At 33.1% G+C, this 24,155-nt stretch overlaps 3 protein-coding genes across 5 annotated transcripts; all 3 read right to left on the bottom strand.

Moving 5' to 3' along the window:
* Positions 1–765: 765 nt before the first annotated feature.
* On the bottom strand, positions 766–4,533 carry LOC113867471 (EID1-like F-box protein 2). 2 transcript variants are annotated; one of them, XM_027502826.1, is made up of 3 exons: positions 4,392–4,514; positions 2,367–3,139; positions 766–1,074 (listed from the first exon to the last, which is right to left on the bottom strand). In XM_027502826.1, the coding sequence occupies exon 2, from the start codon at positions 3,128–3,130 to the stop codon at positions 2,384–2,386; it is 747 nt and encodes a 248-aa protein (XP_027358627.1). In that variant the 5' UTR covers positions 3,131–3,139; positions 4,392–4,514; the 3' UTR covers positions 766–1,074; positions 2,367–2,383. The 2 variants fall into 2 exon arrangements, with proteins under 2 accessions (XP_027358627.1, XP_027358628.1); XM_027502827.1 differs by having other exon boundaries at positions 783–1,074; positions 4,479–4,533.
* An 8,459-nt stretch (positions 4,534–12,992) lies between these two features.
* On the bottom strand, positions 12,993–17,417 carry LOC113867324 (DEAD-box ATP-dependent RNA helicase 38). Its single transcript, XM_027502579.1, has 7 exons — positions 17,152–17,417; positions 16,544–17,065; positions 16,081–16,146; positions 14,763–15,167; positions 14,533–14,656; positions 13,720–13,805; positions 12,993–13,571 (listed from the first exon to the last, which is right to left on the bottom strand). The coding sequence occupies exons 1-7, from the start codon at positions 17,353–17,355 to the stop codon at positions 13,509–13,511; spliced, it is 1,470 nt and encodes a 489-aa protein (XP_027358380.1). The 5' UTR covers positions 17,356–17,417; the 3' UTR covers positions 12,993–13,508.
* Positions 17,418–18,287: 870 nt separating this feature from the next.
* On the bottom strand, positions 18,288–22,155 carry LOC113867323 (NK-tumor recognition protein-like). 2 transcript variants are annotated; one of them, XM_027502578.1, is made up of 3 exons: positions 21,934–22,155; positions 19,845–20,483; positions 18,432–19,811 (listed from the first exon to the last, which is right to left on the bottom strand). In XM_027502578.1, the coding sequence occupies exons 2-3, from the start codon at positions 20,427–20,429 to the stop codon at positions 18,621–18,623; spliced, it is 1,776 nt and encodes a 591-aa protein (XP_027358379.1). In that variant the 5' UTR covers positions 20,430–20,483; positions 21,934–22,155; the 3' UTR covers positions 18,432–18,620. The 2 variants fall into 2 exon arrangements, with proteins under 2 accessions (XP_027358377.1, XP_027358379.1); XM_027502576.1 differs by having other exon boundaries at positions 18,288–20,483.
* Positions 22,156–24,155: the final 2,000 nt, after the last annotated feature.

Here is a 24,155-nt window from a genome sequence, read left to right as displayed (position 1 = left end):
TAAGCATAGAAATATGATATAATGTTTACAGAAAGGTTATTCAAAATACTTGTACTGCTTATACCCAAGTTTACATCTAGGAAAATGTTGTGCCCAGCAAAATATTGATAACAAAATTTATTTAATTTTAGAAAATATGCTTGAGATGCATGTAAGAAAAAAAGACGTGAAAAAAATTTCAAGATAATTGTATAATGTTGCATAAATTATTAATTATTTGATTTTGAATGATAAAACTATTGCATCTAAATCCAAAAATGTTGAAGTACAAATAGCACAGAAGAGTAACGGCCAAAAAATGATCAATAAAGAACGATTTGCATATGAACGAGCTAAATATCATTTTAGTTCATGAAAGATTTGGCATTAATTTCTTTTTAGGGTTAAATTAATTGGTTTTTACATCTTTTAAGAACAAAAATGATAACTAATATTTTTAATCTCATATCTTTCAAAGACCAAAATTATGTTTTATTCATGTAAGGACCCAATCCTTCATGCACTAAATCCGACATTTTTCCCCTTCAAACCATATTTATTTTTTTCCCAAGTATCTATTTACTCACGTGTGGATTTGGGAGAGTGAAAGCACATAGTGCTCTTCAAATGCAACTATATATATATATATATATATATAACGCTTGAAAGGATACACCTTTAGATGTTGGTGTTTTTTGGGTGTACTTTTAAAATGCTCATACATGAAAGATAAAAATAACAATTTTCAGTGATTCAAATAACGAAATTGAAATCAAAATGGTTCTTAACAAGTATGAGTTATTGCATAACCAAATCTGTTACCCAGGTCAGATATCCACACATCAATATACATAGTAACAAGTTATATCCCATAGTTCACAGTAACAACCTTGTATCTGATTCATTAAAATAAAAAGTTGTTGGTATTATTTATAATCTTTGTGGAAAATGCTGGCACGAATTGAGACAGCAACATCAAGCATAAGGGTACAGTTTTAAAACATAATGGAACATTTCATCTGCTGCTGAGCAGGATTTTACCCATGAGCATACCAGCAGCGTGTTTAACTTTTCCTGTGAGGACTGAAAGCCAATCTGTCCAAGGAAATGTCACATTGTCACAACTTAAGAATCAATTAGGTAATGCATGTATATGCAGCATTTTCTATTCTTAAAATTAATTTTAAACATTTTTTCTCAATATAAATTTTAGAGGAAATAGATGTTTCAAATCTCATAGATAGCTGTGTTCCAACAGTGAACATAGAGAATATCACTAATAGCTCATACTGTATTAAGAGAAGGTGAAGCTAACACTGAACATCTTAATAAACATCTCCATATACAGAATGCATTTTATTGGTTTTGCAGTAAACAGTTAGCATGAAATTATTTGATCAACCATTAATAATAAGCTGATAATATCAGTCAGATCTAGTGTTGCAGGTTACGGGCTTAAATGTAAAAATCTTGTATCCAAATTCTTTATCGTATTTAAAACATTTTAATTTTCTGCAAGCACGGTTGGTAGATTTTAATAAACTAAAACACCTGTAAAAGAGGATAAGCTGATGGGCACTGACACAACTAAAATTTCATGAAAAAGAATTTAGGCTGTGTTTAGTAACATGAACTTATAGTTTATTTAGGATGTTATAGCTGAATTTGTTTAAAAATAAGCTTGCACAGATGTTCGATAACCACAAAATAGAAGGAGCAAAGGTTTTTTAAAGTTAACTTTTAAAATGCTGGTTGAAGTAGCATTCAGCTTATAGGTTATAACTTGCTATAATTTATCTCATTTTTACCCTTATCCTATTAAACAAATTACACAGATACAAAATCTTAAATCTCTCTCTCATCATTTAATTCTAATATTATATTAACATAATATTATGTACCCTTTTTAGTCATTTAATACATCTCAACTAGTTTTACCAAACAATTCTAATTTAATCTGCTACTTATAAAGTTACAATGTTTATAACAAACTTATCAACTATAAGTTATAAGCTATAAACTTTCAACTAATTTTATTAAACATAGCCTTAGTTCTCAATAATGAAAACATTTTGTCACAATTAACAGAAAACATATTTCTGGCCTTAATCTTCACATCATATGGAACTAATTTTAAATAAAAAGAAAAATAATCTTGCTAACCAGTATCTTAAGGAATCAATAAATAGTAAATTTTTATTGGAATCACATTGAAATGCATTGGAAATCATGAGTGAGAGTACATTTTTACATTTTTCAATAAAATATTTGTACTTTTTATTACTTAGCCAGTGCCTTAAGGGAAACCTGTTAGCATTTTCCAAAGAAAAAATGAAAACTAAACAGAACAGGAAGTTATGCCCTTTTTCTCAGACATAGGAAAATACCTGAGATCACTAATATCTTACTCCTTCTCAGATGCATCTTCTGAATCAGACAATGGTAACAAGGTACAAACCCCAAGCAAGTGACCATTAAGGCACACATAATACTCAATACAATCTTCATAGGAACCCAACCTGCAACTAGCACTTTGTGGAATCATATTAGCCTGCAGCAAGCTCCACAGCTTTGCCTTACAATAAGGACAAACCTCTGTTTGATGGAGCTGAGCACCTTTCTTGATAAGCATCCTCCTGACATTTGATGTTGAAAATGACTTGAAAATCCCACGGAAGAATCCTAAATCTCCTTCTTCACCTTCGTCAAGATGCTCACAAGGATCAGACACATATAAAACATCATTTATGCATTGTGGCATAAGAAAGCTTTTTCCTGATGTTCTAGAAAATCGAGTCCGGTGAGCAAAATGCCCAGGACTTGGAACTTTATTGAACAAGCCACCTTTCTTGCATCCTGAACAGAATATAAGCAGCTTCCCTAAGGCCCTCCAGTTCCCATCAATACTGTGGCTTCCACTAGATTGCAGATCAAGCATCATCTTAGGAGCTCTTGTTCGACAAAACTCTTTCCATAGAACTCTCTTGGCAAGATCATCAAACCATTTGCACACACATGAAAGAGTAGCAATTAGCTTGGGGTTCCAATTCAAATGATGAAACACCAAGAATATCACATCTTCACTTAAATGCCCCTTAGTGCATTGACAGCTAGCTGAATGTATGCAACGATATTGCTTTGTGAGAATCATTTTCCTCACCTAACATTTACACAGAAAACGTCTCAGTTTATTGCAATTGTTTTGTTGGCATATATACTTGAGGACATTCATGCATTTGACAAATCCTAATGACCAACATTCTTAATTGGGTACTTCATAGTAATCAGGAAAACCAGGATACAGGACAAGGGGACAACTGATGAAACCAATACTTTGTAAACTATGCAAATAAAAACATCTAAAGTGCATACGATATAATAAGAATTCACCACATCAGGTTTATTTCTAAAATACTCAAAAATTTGTTCAAGAAAATAAATGCTTTTCTTCCCCTTCCTATGCATTGGTATGTGGTGGACTTTCTGTGTTTTCTTACTTCAATTACTTACTAGTCTTATACTCCATAAAACCCTATCTCTATGTTCAAACCAAAAATGAAGGATGCACATTTCTTTGAGGGATAAACCCCAATGACAAAGATAAAACATTGCAGTTCTTTGCGCCTCCCAAGCCAAAGGCCCTAACTCTCACAATTGACAAAATCTCCTCTCTCTCAACCCGTTTTCTTATTTATACTTGTGATACCCTTCACTAATTGTAACTAATTAACAACTAGTTGTAACTAATTAACTGCTAACTGTAACTAACTAATTATTGAGTATCTATCTCAAAAGCACTGCAACCAAGACCAGCCTTAAATTTTCTTCAAAAATTCAAGCATCTATGACTTCAAAACTTTCCCAAATTCACACACCTAAATAAGATAACTAACCAAATGTGGCAGAAAAGGCCAAGAAATCAAATTTTATATTTCCCAAAAACAATAACATAATCTACAGCAGCCACATCACAGAGTAAATTTCAAAGGCATGACACGTGGCACAGTTAGTTAACATAATTCCTAGCTACTTAGACAAATCCAAATATGACCATCAACTAGATTTCACAGAATCCCACTCAAAATTGGAAATTTATGAAAATCCTCCACTCAAATGAAATAACCAATCAAACCCCAAGCCAAAAAAGAGAAGAATGGATCACAGTAACTTCAAATTAGGTCAAAAACAATCCAAGCAAATCAAAACAAAACCCAGATAGTGTCTTAGCTTCTGGAACCAGCTTTGGCCATTAACCCAAACTTTGGTTTACTTAGGGGAATAAAGTTCTTAATGCAATTGAAGGGGGAAAAAGGAAAAAGGGTTTCTAAGAAAACAGCAAACTATAAAACAGACAAAGAGAAAGCCAGCATCTTGCTTGTCAGAGTTGCAATATAACTGTGGGTAATTTTCACCTCTGAACAAGAGCAATTCGGTCCACAAAAAGAACAGAACAACACACACTCAAAGCAGCAAAGTAAAATACAGAAAGAGAGAGAGACCAAGGTTGAAGGAACAACATGAAGGAGATGGAACAGACAAAGACAACTTGCAATAGAAAGTGTATAATACATGTCAAGACATGCATCTTTAACATCCTTGGTGAAAATGGCTGTGTCAAGGACAAAGAATACAGTGACACGTGTTGATGACATCACCTTTATCCAGCTGGCACCGTATAAGTATTACGTGGCATTCTGGCAGGGAAGGGCATTCTCGTAATATGACGGTAGTGGCGCCCCATGTTTTTCCTGTTCCTTAAATTTATCAAAAACTTGTGTTTAAGGTTTTCTTCTTTTTTCCCTTACCTGAAGATGATTCTGTTAGCTACAGTCCACGCCTGCCACGTGTCACGTTATTAATGTTAGTAACATATATTAGTAACATTGTGATAAAAATATATTAGTAACATTTTATAACAAAATTTTTTTGTAAATTTATTAATTAATATCTTAAAAACATTTGTTAGTATTTATTTTATTATTATTTGTACTATTCATTTCTAAATTGGTTTAGTTATCTTTCTATCCAAGACTCTAGTTGCAAGTTGCTACTTTATCATTTTGCTTTTCTGTTTTTTAGCTGAACTAAATCAAGTTGCTGCTTTTTTATTGTTCTTTTTTTCTGAATTATTAAACCCCTTTAATTTTTTTACAAGTAGTGGGGCTCATTTAAGTGACAATTTGCAAATAAGTTATTCAAGAACTTATAAATGTCAAATTTGAGCTGATGTGAAAGAGAAATTAATTTAAATATAAATTTTAAAAATATTATACAACGAAATGAAATATTTTTAAAAATACAAAAATATAAGTTCTCGATAATTTTTTATTTTTAAAAATTAACTAATTTAATTTTTTCATATTTTTATAATTTTTTAAAAAATCTCATATTCCGGTATGTATTGTTTTAAATATTATAAAAAACCTCAGTAAAATAAAATAAAATAAAATAAAACTAAAAATATTCAACTAATTCATAAATAATTTGACCAATTTAGAGCTCAACTTGACAGTGTATGTGCCCACTTAATGGATGAGTGAAACATTTCCAAAAATTAAAAGATTAATATAAGCATTGGTGAATTGATCAATTAAAAACAACCAACCAGACGAATTTGCATAGAAAAGATTCAGAAGCTGGCAAGAGAGTTGGGGCTGGAACAACACATGGTAGAAACTAGAAATCCTTAACAGATTCCCCAATCAGAGAAGATAAGAGGGAATCAAAAAGAAACAAATGAATTGAAGGAGTAGTGGCAGGCAAAGGAAGTATATGGAAACAAATATTTAGAATAAGATATAGCTGAAGGATGCTGACTATAGCAAAGCTTTTCCTATCATGCAAGTGGCAAATGCAAAGCAAGAAGCATAACGATATTATAAGTGTAGACAATACAATGGTTAGTGGCTAGAGGATCTGTGTTAGTTATCTTATGGACATTTAATCACGTTCTAAATGGACTAATTATATTTTACCTATAAAATTTTAAATAAAAAATTGATATAATTTTTAATATAGCATTTTAATTTCATTAGTTCATTTAAGATAAAATTATTAATTATTAACATGTAGATCAACTAGCGCGGAATTGTTTTAGTTTAATGTAAATTGTATTAAATGCTTAGAAAAAGAGCTTTATTATTCATAATGATCTTATCTAGCTTGAAATCAATAGTAATAATTTTATTCAGCTCGAATAAATTGATTTAAAATTTTTTATAAACTGAGGACTAAAAGGTAGAAAGTGGCAGTGGACTTTCTCCTAAAGCTTGCGTAGTTGCACATCATAGGGGTCCTCATACTTACTTTAGAAGTGTGCCTTCTCACGATGGAAACTTTCTTATACATTAAATGTGTTTGTGATTCCATTCCTAGGATGGGTCCCTATGTCATAACTTTGGCTTTAAATTTTGGGCTGCAGAAGGACTTTCATTATTTATTTCCCTTCTCTTTACTGAATTTTCACTTCCAATGTTCCAAACAATGATTCTCCTGTGTAGTACATGATATACTTAATTATGAAGTGATTTTTTCAAAAAACATAGATAATTAAGCAAGACAGCAAACCTGATAGGTGAACTGTATAACTAGATCATATTAGAATTAGTTTTCAATTATAACTACTTTGTTAACAAACAGTTAATCTGTTAAGATTAGTTTACTCAGCTAAAGATAGATTAATCCTTCTTGTATATAAAGTAAAAATTTGTACACTGTTCTAAATCTTCATAGTTTTCAATAAAGAAAAATACATAATATATTCTTTTTCAAACTCTCTTTCCTCTCTCCAAACCCTTGGGCCTGATATCCAATATGGTATCAGAGCTCTCAATCCTTGGACTTTGAGCTCACTACACCTTCCGTACTAACAGCTTCAATGGCTACTTCGCCAAAGACTTTCTCAAATCCGCTAGCCACACGACTAAGTAAGGATAACTACGTCACATAGAGACATCAAGCAATGCTCGCCATCAAAGCACACAAGTTGAAAGACCACCTGAACAAAGACAAGATTCCTCATCAATTTGAGACTCAAGAAGATGAAGATCTAGGCACTGAAACTCAGGCCTACACTGTTTGGGAGCTTCAAGATAACCATTTAGCAGCATGGCTCCTAGCTTCCATGGAGAGCGCTTCACCAATAGGATGATGGGTTGTGAATTTGCACACCAGGTATGGAGCAAGGTTGAAACCTACTTTGCCTCCAAAACTAAAGCGAGAGTGAAGCAACTGAAGTTGCAATTGAAAGCAATCAAGAAGCAGAATGATAGTGCCACTGATTACCTGTTGAAAATCAAGAAGATTGCTGATTTCCTTGCATTGGTAGGTGCTCCCATATCAGTTGAAGAACACATTGAGGTAATTCTTGATGAACTCAATGAAGAATATAGTTCAATGATAACTCTTGTGCTCTCTCGATACGATACCTATTTTGTAGAGGAACTTGAAGTCCTTTTAATGGGTCAAGAAGACTTACTTGAAAGGTTCAAGAAAGATGCAAATATTGTTCAAGCTAATATAGCCCAGGTGCCTCAACATGAGAATAAGAATGGAGGTCAGAGTTTTGGCAGAGGTAGCTACAATAGAAGAGGCAGAGGAGGAGGACATTCACATAGAGGAAGAAGATCCTTTTGGGACAATGCAAACAGATCACAATGCCAACTATGTGGTAAAGTTGGGCATGTTGTTTGGGAATGTTTTCATCGGTTTGATCAAGGGTTTCAGAACACCAACCGAAGAGCTCTTTCCTCTGTTCCATCCTCAGCTGCATTCCATAATCCAAGAGCATATCTTGCTACCACCTCCTCTCCTCAAGACTCAGCTTGGTATCCTGATTCAGGGGCAAGCCATCACTTGACATTTGATCACACAAATATGCTCACAAGCTCAGAATTTGAGCGCCCTGAGCAAGTGCATATTGAAAATGGATCAGGTATTGCTATTAAAAATATTGGCAAATTTGCATTGCATGCATCTAACACTCACAAAACCTTTTTGTCTAAATCAACTATTACATGTTCCTAAAGTCTCTAAAAACCTTTTATTAGTATCTAAGTTTGCAAAGGATAACTGTGCATATTTTGAATTCTGGCCTCATGATTGTTTTGTGAAGTCACAGGTGAACAAGGAAGTGCTACTTCAAGGCACCCTTAAGAATGGTCTATACAGATTTAATGATGTCCATGTTCCAAAAGGAAACTTCACTACTTTTCTTTTTCATTGTAATTCTCCTGTCAATACTCACACCAGAGTGCTATGGCATAGGAGGTTAGGCCACTTGGCACACAAAACACTGCAGCATGTCATGAATCTCTGTAATATACAAGTTGATTCTAATAAAAGTACTGATTTTGATTTTAGTCTTCACTGTGATGCATGTTGTGTTGCAAAGTCTCATCAACAATCCTTTCCTGTCATAAATCATAAATATGATAAATCACTAGAACTTATTATGTTTTATGTGTGGGGACCTGTCACAGTTCCATCTTTCTCTGGATTTCGATACTATGTGTCATTCATTGATGTTTGTACGAAATATACATGCATTTACTTGTTGGAAAATAAGTCACAAGTACTCACAGCTTTTGTCCAATATAAGACATACATAGAAAAATCAAACTAGTCTGAGGATCAAAGCACTACAAACAGATAATGGAGGGGAATATTTATCTTCTTCATTCACCAAATACCTCATAACCCATAGCAACCATCACAGACTTAGTTGCCCCTACACTCACCAACAAAATGGATGTGCTAAAAGAAAACATAGGCACATCAAGGAAATTGGTCTCTCCCTTTTAGCCACTGCTTCTATTCCCCTAAAATTTTGGGATGAAGCTTTTATCTTAGCTACCTACCTTATCAATAGACTGCCATCACCAAACACTCAAAACTAATCCCCTTTTGAACTCCTTTATCACAAACAGCCCACCTACTCACATCTCAAAGTCTTTGGATGTGCCTGCTACCCCCACCTCCCTCATCTTAACAAGCACAAGTTTGATTTTAGGTCTCATCTCTGTGTCTTTATTGGCTATTCACCTAATCATAAAGGCTATAAGTGTTTATCAACCTCAGGTAAAATACATATTATCAAAAGTGTAGTATTCAATGAATATATTTTTTCTTATAATAAACTGTTTCCTATACCCTAATCAAGTTCCTTGCCCAATGCACCTGCACCCCTCCCTCACATTCCACTTGTACCACAAACCAATCCAATCATACATGTGCAGTCTGCCAATATTTCAAATATCACCAATAGATACATTCCTACTATGCCCACTGCAGAACCTGCCACTACTTATATTCCTGCTACTACTAACATAGTTCCTGCTGAAACTGCTATAGATATTCCTGCTTCTGTATCTGTAATAGGTCTTACTGCAACAGAACCACTTCAGCACACTAATTCTGGTTCTGCAAACACTCTGCAGCAACCTATTTCTGTCACTGGCACTCACAAATTGTTCCCTGTGAATGAGCATTAGATGAAGACTAGAGCCAAGGCAAGAGTTGTAAAGCCTAAATCTTACCTGGTTGCTGTCCTAAGTAGCAATCAGAACTTAACTGAAACTGAACTGACCTCAGTGGCACAAGCTATGACCTCACCACATTGGCTGAAAGCTATGCAAGATGAATTTCGAGCATTGCAAGCCAACAATACATGGTCTCTAGTACCTCCACCTACAAATATCAAACCCATTGGCTGCAAATGGGTCTTTAGAGTGAAGAGAAATCCACACAGTTTGGTTCAGAAATACAAGGGATTCCATCAAAGTGAAGGGCTTGATTTCACTGAGATTTTCAGTCCCGTGGTTAAACCATTGACTATAAGATTGGTATTGTCCATAGCCCTCTCAAAAGGATGGAAAATTAGGCAATTCGACTTCAACAATGCCTTCCTAAATGGGGATTTACAAGAGGATGTGTACATGGTTCAACATGAAGGGTTTGAAACAGCTTCTACCACTCAAGTTTGCAAACTCACAAAGGCTCTTTATGGCCTTAAACAAGCTCTAGAAGCTTAGTTTTGCAAGCTCAGCACTACCTTACAACAGCATGGTTTTGCTCCTGCAAAATCTGATTCCTCCCTATTCATCAAGTTCTCTCTAACCTCAATAACCTACATTTTAGTTTATGTGGATGATATCCTTATTACTGGCTCCAATCCTCAAGAAGTATCTCAACTAGTCACCCAACTGAACAACACCTTTGCCTTGAAAGACCTAAGGGAAATGAGCTTTTTCCTAGGAATTCAAGTTCAACACTTACCATTAGGTGCAGTCCAGTTATCTCAGACCAAATATGTGAAGGAACTCCTTTCTAAAGCAGGCATGACCTCTGTCAAGCCAATGCCAACTCTTATGACCTCTAGTCTAAAACTCTCTGCACATGATGGTTCACTATTTCATGATGCCTCTTTGTATAGAACAGTGGTGGGAGGACTTCAATATGCCACAATAACTAGACCAAACATCTAATTTGCTGTCAATAAAGTTAGCCAATTCATGCATAGTCCCTCGAATGCACACTGGAAAGTAATCAAGAGAATACTAAGATACTTAGCAGGAACCTATGATCATGGCCTAGTCTTTCAACCATGCAAGGAGTATAAATTGTTAGCTTTTTGTGACTCAGATTGGGGATCTGATGTGGATTTTCTGTCATCCACATCAGGTTTCTGTGTATACTTGGGCAGCAACTTAATCTCATGGTCTAATAAGAAGCAAATTGTTGTTCCCAGATCTAGCACTGAGGCAGAGTTCAAGAGTCTAGCTACGACTATGGTTGAACTCACATGGCTTCAAACATTACTAACAGAGCTATGTGAGTTCAACAATGTTATGTGACAATGTCTGTGTTGTTCAACTTTCAGCAAACCCAATTCTTCATAATAGAACTAAACATTTTGAAATAGACCTCTACTTTGTCAGAGATAAAGTTATGCAAAGACAATTGTTTGTCTTTCATGTCCCTGCTCAAGATCAGATAGTTGATACCCTCACCAAGTCTCTCTCAGCTCCCTTATTTTCCAAATTTAAGGCCGAACTCAGGGTGCTACCAGCAGCCCCCATAAGTTTGAGGGAGATGATAGGTGAACTGTATAGCTAGATCATATTAGAATTAGTTTTTAATTGTAACTACTTTGTTAACAAACAGTTAATCTGTTAAGATTAGTTTACTCAGCTAAAGATAGACTAATCCCTCTTGTATATAAAGTTAAAACTTGTACACTGTTCTAAATCTTCATATTTTTCAATAAAGAAAAATACATAATACATTCTTTTTCAAACTCTCTTTCCTCTCTCCAAACCCTTGGGTTGATATCCAATAAAACCAACCTTCATTTTGCAAGAAATCATGATTAAATCATGTCACTACAATTAATAATTATCTCTTTTTTATCTTTCAAAAGGTTTCAGCAATTGTCCATTTTATTTTCTAGAGATGAATGCTATCACCCTGCATGGAAATGAAATAAGTTATTTCCTCAAGGATACAACTTAAGATTGTTCTTCTAAATAGGGTGACAAAAATCTTTCTTCTTTTGATTCTGCAACGGTAGCTACTAGACTTGGTAAAATATACTATTAGGAAAAAATTCCATTTAAGAAACTCAGTGAAGTGGCCTATAATTACTTGATTACTCGGATTGATCTTTTATTTCATAAAGCAATCACTCCTGAATGGACTAAATGGTCAAACACTGTTGAAGTTAAGTATTATGTCAAGGTCTTGAAACATGTACGATGTATGGCTTTTTATAGGAAAAATCTACTAAAATTGTCGTTTTATAGAAATAGGGTAGATCCTATCTAAAGAGAAGTAAGTTGTTGCTCTAATGCTAATTTCATTCTTGTCTTAGTTGAGAAACCTCCAATTCCAAAATGAAGAGTGGTTTGGGACTTGAAACTATTCTACTTGTTTCAAAGTAATTGTTAGTGTAGAAATTTTAATGTGTTTATATTATTTATCATTTAAAAATTTATAAAGAAGTTAGTTATGTTTTTTAACTTATATTTGTCTTTTAGTTTCTTTATTAAGTTGAATGAGAGAATATTGATAGAAAGAGAAGATATGTTGAACTAATATTTTCTTTTAAAAATACTTAATAATTTTTAATCCATATACAAATCTTTAAATAAGTAGATTATTTTATAATATAATCTAAGTTGACAAATTATTTATAATGTGCAAGTCAAATATTGGTCCAAAAGAAATATCTTTATCAGGTATTTACAAAATGAGCTTTCTTAATAACTATTACCACAAATTTTGTCCCCAATTTTTTAATTACTATAATTAAGTTCTTTAACGTTTTTTTAATCGATCCAATCTACCCATCTCATTAGTTTCTTTCTATTAAAAACTTTCAAATCCTCAACTTTTTCTCTCAAAATCTTAGTTAGTGGAACCATTTGAATCCTTTTTCTACTCAAAACACATCAATCAAAATATATTGTTCAAAACTATAACTTCACATCTTATAATATCCTTCAAATTTAACCAAACTTCCAACTTCTGAAAATTGTTAATCATTTTCTATTTCATATTCATTCTAAACCTCTAATTATCTGAATTAAAAAAAAAAACTTGAGATTTTATATAAAGATAATATAGTAACAAAAAGATTTTATTATGTCTAGACCCAAAACAAAATTATTTTAATTATTAAAAAATTAAAATACAATGTAAATAAAAAATCATCAAGAGATCAAAATTACATGATTATAATAAAAAGATCAAATAATATAATTAACCAAATTATACGATAATCTGACTAAGTAACTTCTATTAACCCAAACTTATCCTCACGCTAGATAAAAATTTAAGACATTCAAAGATTAAAGAGGATTTGATTTTATTTGAGAGATAATATTATACTAAAACTGAAGTCATTAAGACTAGCTTAGATCACCAAAACCCTGTAATTTCTTTTCAGTTTGTTACTCCTTGGACACCAATCCAATATCTTTTGCAGCTAGTTTGGAGTGAAGCACTATTTCTTGCATTGAAAGACCTATGCCGTCAGTTTTCAATTCGTTAAAAAGATGGAAGTCTGAATACTCCACAAAAATTATAATCTTAAACATAATAAGTGTTCTGACAACACCCCCCCCCCCAAAAAAAAAAAAAAAAAAAAACTTGCAAAACAAAAATTCAATTATTTTTATAATAATTGTACATCATTATATCTTTTATTTTGTAATGCCTTAATATCTATATAAGTTTACACACACCTCTATCATGCATCAAGCTTATACTAAACTTTTTAGTCTAAAAAAATGCTGAACAGAAAATAGCCTAAATTACACAGCTAATTGTAAGGAGGAAAATCAACCACTGTAGCATTGTAAACAAGACTGAACAACAACTCTCCACCCCCAAAACTTAAACCATGATCCGCATGCGTCCGTGTAAACAATTAAAGCATTCATAGATATGGCCAATCCTTAGCCAGTATACAGGCACATTCAGGAAAAAAACAGAAGTTATCAACATCCTTCAACTTCTGCAGATTCGAATCATTGAAGTAAACCAGCTTCTTTGAGAGCAGCTTTATAGTCTTCAACACTTTTTTCTCGCACCTGCATCGCCAGTGACATTAACAAAATAATGCTATGAGATGGATATGTTCCACAAGCACACCAAGTCAAAATCAAAATTTGAAGAATCATTATCGTGCATCATGCTTTTGGAGCATCATGATTCAAGAAGCATCATCAAGTAGCATACCTCAGTTACACGAGTGCCAAAATGGTTCTCAATCTTCGACATGAGCCTTTCATCCCTTTCATCACATATTAGGTTAAATACAGCCCCTGTAGGATCAATAGAAACAAATGGGAAAAAAAAAAAACTTCAATATTTTGTATCTTGCTGAAAAATGAAAATATCATTCATAACTTGATGAAAAATGAAATTATGAGGTGATTGTGAATAAAGAAAATTGCATATGATGTGATTGTTGGCCAAACAAGTACATATTACAGTCACAACGTCAAAATCCATCTGAGCAGGGTTAATAAGCCCAACTAAGGATCAGCCTGATTGAGTGAGTAGTTAGAAGGCAAAAACATATTTAAAGCCTATAACCCCTGATAAACAATCAATTATTACATTCCAATTTTTCATCTAGAGACTTTATTGGAGTCCAAAATAACTTTCACTTTCCACCTACTTAACAGTCAACAGACTTGAAATATTACTAGTCCCATCAGAGCAATAATAGAAGCAATATCAATTTTTGAACCAATTAAATTGAAACATGGTGGCAACAAAATTATTCCTTGGAGGAAATAAGAAGAACCAAATATTTGGGGCTCAAGTTTACCCTTATAATATAATGGAAAGCATGACTAAGAGCTAGCACAGTGAATTGTTAGATAAATAACATCTGGTTTGAACACAGAAATCCAACTTAGCTACACTAGCATAACGACTTAGCTACACTCGTATAAAAAAAAGAGCAACAGGAAACTCACTCATTACAATGATTTCAACAATATTTGACATCTACACAATAAGCAGAGAAATTTAGAAACTTACCCTTGCGCCCAAAACGCCCAGCCCTACCAACCCTGTGCAAATATACTTCATAATCAGGGTCAGGTTCACGGGTATACTCAGCAGTGTGTTTCACTGGAAGATCATAGTTGATAACCAAATTAACCTAAATAAATATGCAATGGAAGGATGTCATCACATTGAAAAGCAAATGAGTACAAATACAGAAAAAGAAAGAGTGGGAAAAAGAGGGAGCATAACCAATTGAGTACCTGTTGCTGATCAAAGCCACGAGCGAGAACATCAGTTGATATAAGAACCTGGGTCAAACCATCTCTGAACTCTTTGACAATCTTGTCTCTCTCCTCATGCTCAAGAGCACCTTGTATAGAAGTAACTTCATAGCCCAAATCCACAAGGGATTTATGTAACATTTTTGCACTGTTTCTTGTGCGCACAAATATAATGGTTTGCCCTACATTCTCTCCTATTTCAAATATGTAATCTTTTATCACTTCAACCTTAGAGAGTTCATCAGGACACCGCACTTTATATTGCTTCACGGCATCTAGAGACAGTTCTTCTTTCTTTACAAAGAGTTTATTATGATCCTTCTTAACTGTTCTTGAAACAAAATTCTTGACAGTTTCGTTAAATGTAGCAGAAAACAGAAGAACCTGGAGACACAGAAAGCAACCAAAGTTCTCTTAGATAAGGAGAAACTGAAAAATTAGCTAAATTGCATAAAAGCAGACACAAACATTTGATTCATGTATATAGCACGCAATTTAAGTGAAAAAATAAAAAATTTATTCAAATGCAGATGCAATGGTTCCGCAGCATATAAAATAAGTAGAAACAGTAATATAATGCCACCCAGCCCCCTCCAAATGCAAATTCAAATTTAGGTATAGCAATCAATTAATATCAACCAAAAGAAGATTTAATCTTTCTATAATATTATTTGAATGAGTATGATATATTATGCATAAGATTCCTTAGACTGTGTTCTCTTCTTATAAGATGAATGGATGGATTTACTTTGTGCTTCATATCTTCCACAAGTTCTAGAAGGGTTCAGGGTAAGTACAGTTTTGCATGAACTTTCAAAGTAGTTGCATGGGTGACCATCAATTACACTTCATCTCTCTGGATGTATCTCAGTATCTGCATGCGGTCTAAAGGATAGATAATTTTACTATGCAAGTTGAGAAGACTAAACCAACCATAAACTAGCACATTGTCGTTTTCAAAGTAGTTGTCTGACACAGATATTCATGCATTTATTTAGGGCCTGTTTGGTTTACTACCAAAATCAATTTCATATACGGCAGTATATGTTTCAAAGTATAACTTGTGACTCAGATTAATTAATTTTGGAAAAACTCAACCATGTTCAACAGTTCAAAATCAATTTTACCAAAATCTATAAAAAGCGTACACTTGATGTAAAATAATGTCAAGTCAGAGAGTGCAGTATTTTAGTCTACACAGGTAGATGAATTGTGCAGACCAAGTCTATGCGAGAATTTCTCGGACAAATAGAAAAGTAATGTATGCAAGCACACCATGCAAGAGGGTTCAACATACCTGACAGTTAGAATTGACTTTTTCTATTTCTTTCATTATCCTCAGGGAATCATCTTTAAATCCATCCTGCAACAGCACAGTTCAAAACAATCAAGGCACAGAATACTTAGCAGCAAAACCTTACCAAAAAACCAGGAAAACGCAATTGCATGAACAATTCAGTAGTCCTTGAACCTAAAACTAGGCCCTAAGCTAAGATCTCTGTCATATACATTATACAAAAGAGTAATTACTTAGAATAGAAACAAGTAAATTTTCAAGACTCAAGACATGTGGTTTACTATTCCTAGTGTCCTCTTCCAATTTAAAGCCTCATAATAGAGTGACAACATACCATACAACACGACTATAACCTACTAATTCCATTGTGAACAACTAGCTAATTCTCCGATAAACAAATGGCACTAACAATAAGTTCAGCAAAGAATAACAAGGTTATTCACTACCCAATAGAATTAAGTACCTCAGCAAGCATTTGATCAGCTTCATCAAACACAAGAATCTTCAACCTCGTGGCCCCAAGTTTCTTAAAGCTCATCCACTTCTTAATGGTGCCAGGGGTCCCAATCACCACCTGAGCCATAATTGGCGCGCGTTTTGCTATCGGAAGGGCATCGCGGCTATCCATTGGCACGGCACATTCGGAGCTAATCCCCGTGTACTTCCCCATCTTGCGCAGAACCTCAGTGTTCTGAATAGCCAACTCTCTGGTGGGGCAAATGCAGAGAGCCTGAGGAGCCTGCATTTTCGGATCCACGCGACTAAGCATCCCAAGCACAAAACAAGTCGTCTTGCCAGAACCGTTGTGCGCTTGCGCAATCAAATCCCTATGCGGAGGACTCAAAATCATTGGTAAACTAATCGCTTGGATTTTACTCGGTTTCTGGAACTTCATCTCAACGTAGAGTCCCTTCAGCAGCTCCGGGGAGAGGTTTAGATCTTCGAACGCCGCCGCCGACGTGTACGGAGTGTCGCCTGAGGTCACCTGCACCGGATTCAAAACCCTAACGGTAAATTCAAAACCCTAACAGAGAGAGAAAAGTGAAATCGGCAATCGCAATCGAAACGCACCGCTTGGATGTTGGAGTCGTCGGGGTCATCCAACAATTTCGGCGGTTTCTTGTTATCTTCGATGGTTAATTCGTCGACGTTGACGGAAGAGGTTTCGGGCTCTGTTGTGGAGGCGTTGGTTTCCTCGTCGGCTTCGTCGGCCCAGCTCTTGGTCGCCGGCGGCGGAGGCGCGGCAGCGGTGTCGGTGGTTGATGATTCTGCCATGGTGAAGAGAGAAGCAGAATAGAAAGTGACGGGGATTTGTTCTTCGGAGTGAGTGTGGATCGATGTTCAATTGACACATCGCGTCGAGTATGCATAAATTATGCGCGGGTTGCGTTGGAATGACGGTGGCCCAGAAACGTAAATGTTTGGGCCTACAGGTTTGAAGATGGGCCCATAATATGGCTTTAAGCTTGGTGGATCAAGAAACACTATACCATATCATTCCCCGAAGGCCATTCTTTTTTTATTGTTTTTGTATTATTGACCAAAAACAAAGTTATTTTTTGTTTCATTCTTTTCTATTGGTTTTATTATTGCCTTTTATATTTTTATATTTAATTTTAAAAATATATTTTACACATTTCGTGGTTAATTCATTTTGTGAGAAAATGAATACACAACCCATGTATGTAGGCACCTGATTAAAGGGTTATGAACACCCTTTAAGATATAATTTTTCCAATGTATGTTCAATAATACATGTTAAGGTCTTAAATACAATATATTAAATATTTTAAATCACTATAAAAAAAGCATGTATTAAATACTTTTTATAATTTTCAGATAATGAATATTTTCATATTCAATGAACATTTTCTATATTTATTTTCTTAATGTGTCATCGGACACATGTATATATTATCTGGAAAATACGAAATGCATTTAATAGTTCTTTATTTAGTAATTGAAGAGATTTGTAAGCATAAAATATAAGAGTATTTCGAATTACTCTTAGAAAAACATTTAAGATAATTCATTTTGTGATTAATAGAATAGAATGAAAGGATAATATAGTAAAATGAATTTCTATTTTTTGAAGTTGACCAAAATAATTTCATGTCCTTGGGCAAATCCAGAGTATGCCTTTGCAATTCTCTCTGTTTGGCAAGTGAGTTTGGGGGGTGAATCAAGGAAGTAACACTAAATATTCAAAAGCTCAAAGTCATTGGCATCATTTTATTATACTTTATTCAAAATCAAAAGATACAAATCAATCACACTAGGTATGGATTTCCAAAACAGAATGAGAAGTATGTCATCCAAAAAGTTTTTGGTGAAAGTTAAGGTAAGTTCCCAACACAAAATCCCCCTTTCAACTCTACAAGCAGAGTTTCAAAAGACAACTCAAGGCAAATCTATCTCTACTTTCTGCAGTACCTTCAGCTTGTTGGCTTCACATCTATCAACCAAAGCTTGGGTTTATTTTCCTACCATTTTCTTTACAAAACAAATGAAAAAGCTAGAAAATTTTTATTCAAACTCCATCAACTGACAGTGTTTGCAGAAGGCTTTTTCTCTTGAAGAGAGATTACAGTTTCAAAGGCACCAACCAATGCTTTAACCTTGCTCTTCCGAGTTTCAGCAAGTTTACTTGCCGTTTCCTCAATTACATTATTTAACAATCCTTGTGCATCTTTCTTGTCCTGCATATCTTGGTGTCTCAAAACAACCTTCTCTGGACCAGTTGTAGCACCATTGCTATCAGCACCTGCTCCATCTCTTCTTTTAAAACTTTTCCTTTGGGCGTTGCCCTTAACATTTGCTTTCTCTGCCGACACTTTTGCTCTCCGAAATTTAAGCCTCCTTGGGCTACTTATTTCAATTTGATTGTCAATCACCTTTCCCCTTCTGAACTTCAATTTAATCATTTGGCTGTCCTCGTCTTCGGAACAAACAACACCATCCTTTTTGGGTTTGTCTTTCTCATTAACTTCCAATGTCTCCTCATTTTCCACATGTTCAATTTCATTGTTTCCTGAAAAAGAATCATGGTCAAATTCACTAGTTGTATATTCAGATTCCTCTTGGTCTTCTTTCGATAAGGATTGAGAAATTGAGGATACTGAAGACTTAGGTGATGACAACTGAGGGAGGTAGGATTCATCATCATAGCTTCCATTTTGAACAGATGGCAAAGTTTTATTTTCACTTTCCATCTTGACGACATACAAGGTCTTCTCCTCCACCTCATTGTTGTTGTGTTCCTCAAGTTCAACCTTTTTGGCAGTCTGCTGATTCTTAAGATGAGATACAATTTTCAGGCTCTTAGGCTTTCTTGAATTTATACTTGCGACTCTTTTAAGGGAAGGTCTGGGGGATGATAAAGTCCTTAAAGGTGTTATCAGTTTTCTTGAAGCTTCTTTGGAGGAGGAGGCCCCCTTTACCATCTTGATCTTACTATTTTTTGGGCCATCAAAGCCTTCTGAGGAATTCGTAGATGATACTTGCTTCCTTCTGACATTGCTTGTATTTAAAGTGGTCACACTTTTTTCAGACAATTTGGTTTCTTTACCTTTTAAAAAAGATAACTGTGATGAAGTTTCCACCAAATTGGAAGTTGGTTTTGATGAAGTTTTGACCTTGGAAGTTGATTTTGATGGATTTGCCACCTTATTGGAAGTTGATTTCAATGGAGTTTCCAACTTATTGAGAGTTGATTTTGATGGAGCTTCCACCTTTCTGGAAGTTGATTTCAATGGAGATCCCACCTTTTTGGAAACTGATTTTGATGGAGATTGGATCTCCTTAATTGAAGTTTCCTGTCTTGTTGGTGGAGATTTATGGGTCTTCAGAAGGAGCGATGGTTTGACCTTGACCAATGATGATTTCTTCCTGTTTACCAGAACTTCATTCCCTATTTCTTTTTGGCTGTCAAATGATTTTGTTGACAGGTCCTGCTTATAGGAGACAGAGGTATCAGAAATCCAGGTCTTGGAATCAACTGATTCTCGGAGTTTGTCCATTGACACCTTCATTGCCTCGGAATCAACCGATGCCCTGAGCCTAGCAACCAATGCTATTGTCCTGCCATTGCTATCGTCAGAACTGTGGTAAAGCTGTTTTCTTGTAGCTCTATTAGGTATAGAACGTCTTTCCTTCGATTCAAATTCATGCTTCCTCCCATATTTACAAAAATCATGACAAGAACCAGTGGAGGCTCTGAGATAATGGGGAACAATTTTTTCATCGCTGTTTCCATAACTAGCTTTGCCATCAGAATGCCCTTTTATTCCAATCCTAGATGACTTAGTTACTTCTGGGGTCACTTGTGATTCAACACTTTCATTGGCCATTAGATGGGAGATGAGATATGCAGATGGAGCCCAACAAGATTAAGAACAACAATCCTGAAACAAGATTAATAACTGATTCAAACCACAAATGAAATACAAAGGCATATTCAATAATTCAAGAGAATTACAGAAATTAGAACAAACCACTAATATCTACAACTTTATGGGGAAAGGAAAGAAGATGTATCACCTGTCCATCCATCTAAGGTTCAAATCATAAGCTGTGTTTGGATACACAGCTTAATTAAACACTTATTCAATTAGCTCTTTTTATATGAGAGCTTATGCCATAAATTTGATCATAAAATTTATTGGAATAAGATGAAAAGAGCTTATTTTGATAATCTATACAAAGAAACTTATTGAAATAAACTAAAAAGAGCTTACGGGAATTTTAAGCTATTTCTATAAGTTGTCCATAAGCACTTCCAAAAGCATATTTAATATTTCAATAGAATTACAGCAATTAAAACAAACCACTAATATCTACAACTTTACGGAGCAAAGGAAAGAAAATGTATCGCTCATTCATCAATGTTTCAAATCATAATCTTTTTCACAAAGAAAGAAAACAATTTCAAAACTAGTCTCAAATTAGGGAAACTCTTTTCAGGCCCTTAGGAACATAAATAATTTTCTGATCTATATTGATTTGAAGCTCAAAATCCATGACTCAAAGGGAATTTACAAAAGCCTTTCTTGCATAAAACGCCTAACTTGTTTGACATCTGAATTTTCTCCAATAAAGAACAAAACACAGTTTTCGGACATTATAAAATAAAATATATGAAAAAATTAATGCAGCAGGAACAAACCAGATAAAGCTGCAATTATAGAAAGGAAAGAAAAACCATCAAACGCCCAAAAAGAAAATCAAGATGCCCCAATCCGCAAACCACTGTTTATCATAAACATACTTCAATAAAAGACATTATCATGTCTTGAAAACATTGGTATTGCAAGATTATGTCTCATAATTGTTAACAGTAAGATTTTGTACATAAAAAAGAAGGCACTTATCAAGCACATTTAACATGCAACCGATCATATAAAAAAATCAATGAAGAAATGTAAAAAAAAAAAATCCATCTAAGAGCTGAGAATTATATTATAAATTATAAGTAATCAAAATCAAGTGCGGCAGAATATTCATCTAAAAACAAAACGTCACTTTATATTGATTATTGATTATTCAGCAAAAGCCAATCCAGCATCACAAAACTCATTGAAAAGCTTATTGGCCAAGAAAACTTTTTTTTCCCTTACACCACCATAGACAATCATTTTGGAAGTATATTCCAATCCAAAAAAAAAAAAAAAAACATTTGAAAAGAACACCTCAAATGAAACCAATTCAATAGAACAGAAAAATGAATCAGGGGAGGTTCTGAAAACCAATCTCAATCCACCAAAATCAAATTTTTCAACAAACCCATTTGCATTTGGAGGAAAATAAGCAAGACCCAGCTGATATTTTGGTTGGGAACGAGTAGAAGCAGCATACCTTGTTGTTTACAGAAGAAGAAAGTTTAAGAGAGTGAATGGTGCGGTTCCGAGAAGAAGAAGAAGAAGAAGAAGGAAAAGGAGAAGGGACCACTGAAAGAGAACGTGCCAGCAAGCAAAGTGTTATTTCTCTCGTGTTGTTTCTGATTCGGTGTGGCGTGTCTCTTCACTGCGTTGGTTTGTTACAGAATCCAGAGAGAGAGAGAGAGAGAGAGAGAGAGAAGCGTTGAATATTTGGAATATTTTATGGTCTTAAATAAAATAAAACAATATGGTATAATAGGAAATTGTAATGAGAAATTTAATAATGCACACAAATGAGAAAGCTTATTAAGGAACTTGGGAATGGTTGGTTGGTTTAGTTGGTGAAAACGTCAAAATGGTTTCCCTCAAATTTGTTCTATAAAAATTTTATTAAAAAAAAAGATAAATGAGGAAATTTAATTTTAAGTTTCAGTTCAAGTTTCCTAAAAATAAATGATACGTGTGATTGTCAACCTATTAAAAATTGTAGAATGAACAATTTTGGACATCAAAATGTTATTAAAAAAATTGTCTTTCAATTTAAAAATCGGTTTCTTGGTGTTTTTCAAATATTTATGAAAAAGAAAAGAGGTATCTTTTGATGTTAGTTTCAAACATTTAATTCCCAGTCGGTGCATTAAAGATTAAAGCTCATCCCCCAATTGCTTCCACATTAGTTTACTATATTCTCGATTTTTTTACTGTAGCATTTAATAACACATTATATATAGTATTTTTTAATTAATAATTAATAATAATAAATATTATACTTTTAATAATAACTTGTTTAATAATTGTTATCTTTTTTTTATATGTCCATATGTATACTTATTAAAAATAATTTTTTTATTCATTTAAACTTTTAGATCCATGGTTTGTTTTGTCCCGATCATTATTCCGTACGTTATATTAGTACATGTAATCATGAAAAATAAAATTTGAAATACATAATTTTTTAAAAATTAAATTTTTTATTAGGTTATAATTTATTATAAATTTTTTATTTAAAATAATATTTTTTAATTCAAAATATGTGCTTTTTTATTAAGATCGACCATATAAATTTTCAATTTTTTGGTAAGGTTATACTTTTAAAAATGTATAAATAATGATTATATTAATACCATTCATTAAATACTTTATTTTATTTTTATTGTAGTTGATTTTTTTATTATCATGTTTAACAATAAGAAATTTTAAATCTTTTAAAAAATATCAATGTTGATCATGAGAAATATAATTTTAACATATTTTTTAAAATGTTATATTCATGAACTAAAAAATATTTATTAGATGAGTCACTTTTTATATTAAGAAAAAATATTATAAAATGAAATATCTTAAATTATGCTAAAATATGTACCAAAAATTTAATTATTTATAATATAATACTTTCAATAAATTTATTATATTAAATGTTATTGTGCAGTGAATGCTACTTATATATAAAATAAATTTATTCTAGATAATAAAAATTAATAAACCTTTTTAGTATATCTTAAATATTAAATTATAATAATTTATTTTTATTTAATAATATTTTTAAAATGAAAAGCGATTCATTTTATAAATATTATTTATAGTCAATGAATATAATATTTAATTATATTTTAAATATTTAATATAATATTTTATGAAATTAATAATATTACATTTAATAAATACTACATTAAATATTAATACACAGACAATTCAAAATGAGTATTTATAATTGACAGAGAAACAAATAACTTGTCAATAACAAATTTTATATTCGAACTTAAATTTTGATTTCTTAAAGAAACTTCTCACAAATAGGAATATGTAAATTAGAAAAAAAATTATTGTAAAAGCTATTGTTTTAATTTTTTGAGAAACTATTTAGATGGTCAAGAAAAATATTTAACAATCCAAGCTATTGTATTAGACAAAATTCCAGACTTTCAATGCATAACAGGTCAATTTTTAATTACAAAATTTTTATGATTGTTTTAAAATTTCAATATTAGTATTTTTATATAAAATTTATTATTTTTAATTACTTAAGCCAGTTATAAAAATATAAGTTTTTAAACTTTAATATTTACATGAGTTAAATGTTAAAATTAATAAACTTTTAGATGTTTTCTAACAAGTGCCTTCAAAGACATCAGTTAAAAAAAATTATTAAAATACATTAGAAATCATAAAAAGTGTAGATTAAAAATAGTTTTAATAAAA

Source organism: Abrus precatorius, unplaced genomic scaffold (genome assembly GCF_003935025.1).
Source record: "Abrus precatorius isolate BTA unplaced genomic scaffold, Abrus_2018 Scaffold5, whole genome shotgun sequence".
Classification (NCBI taxonomy): domain Eukaryota; kingdom Viridiplantae; phylum Streptophyta; class Magnoliopsida; order Fabales; family Fabaceae; genus Abrus; species Abrus precatorius.
The sequence above is the reverse complement of the archived record's forward strand: the minus strand, read 5'-3'. Positions and strand labels throughout refer to the sequence as shown.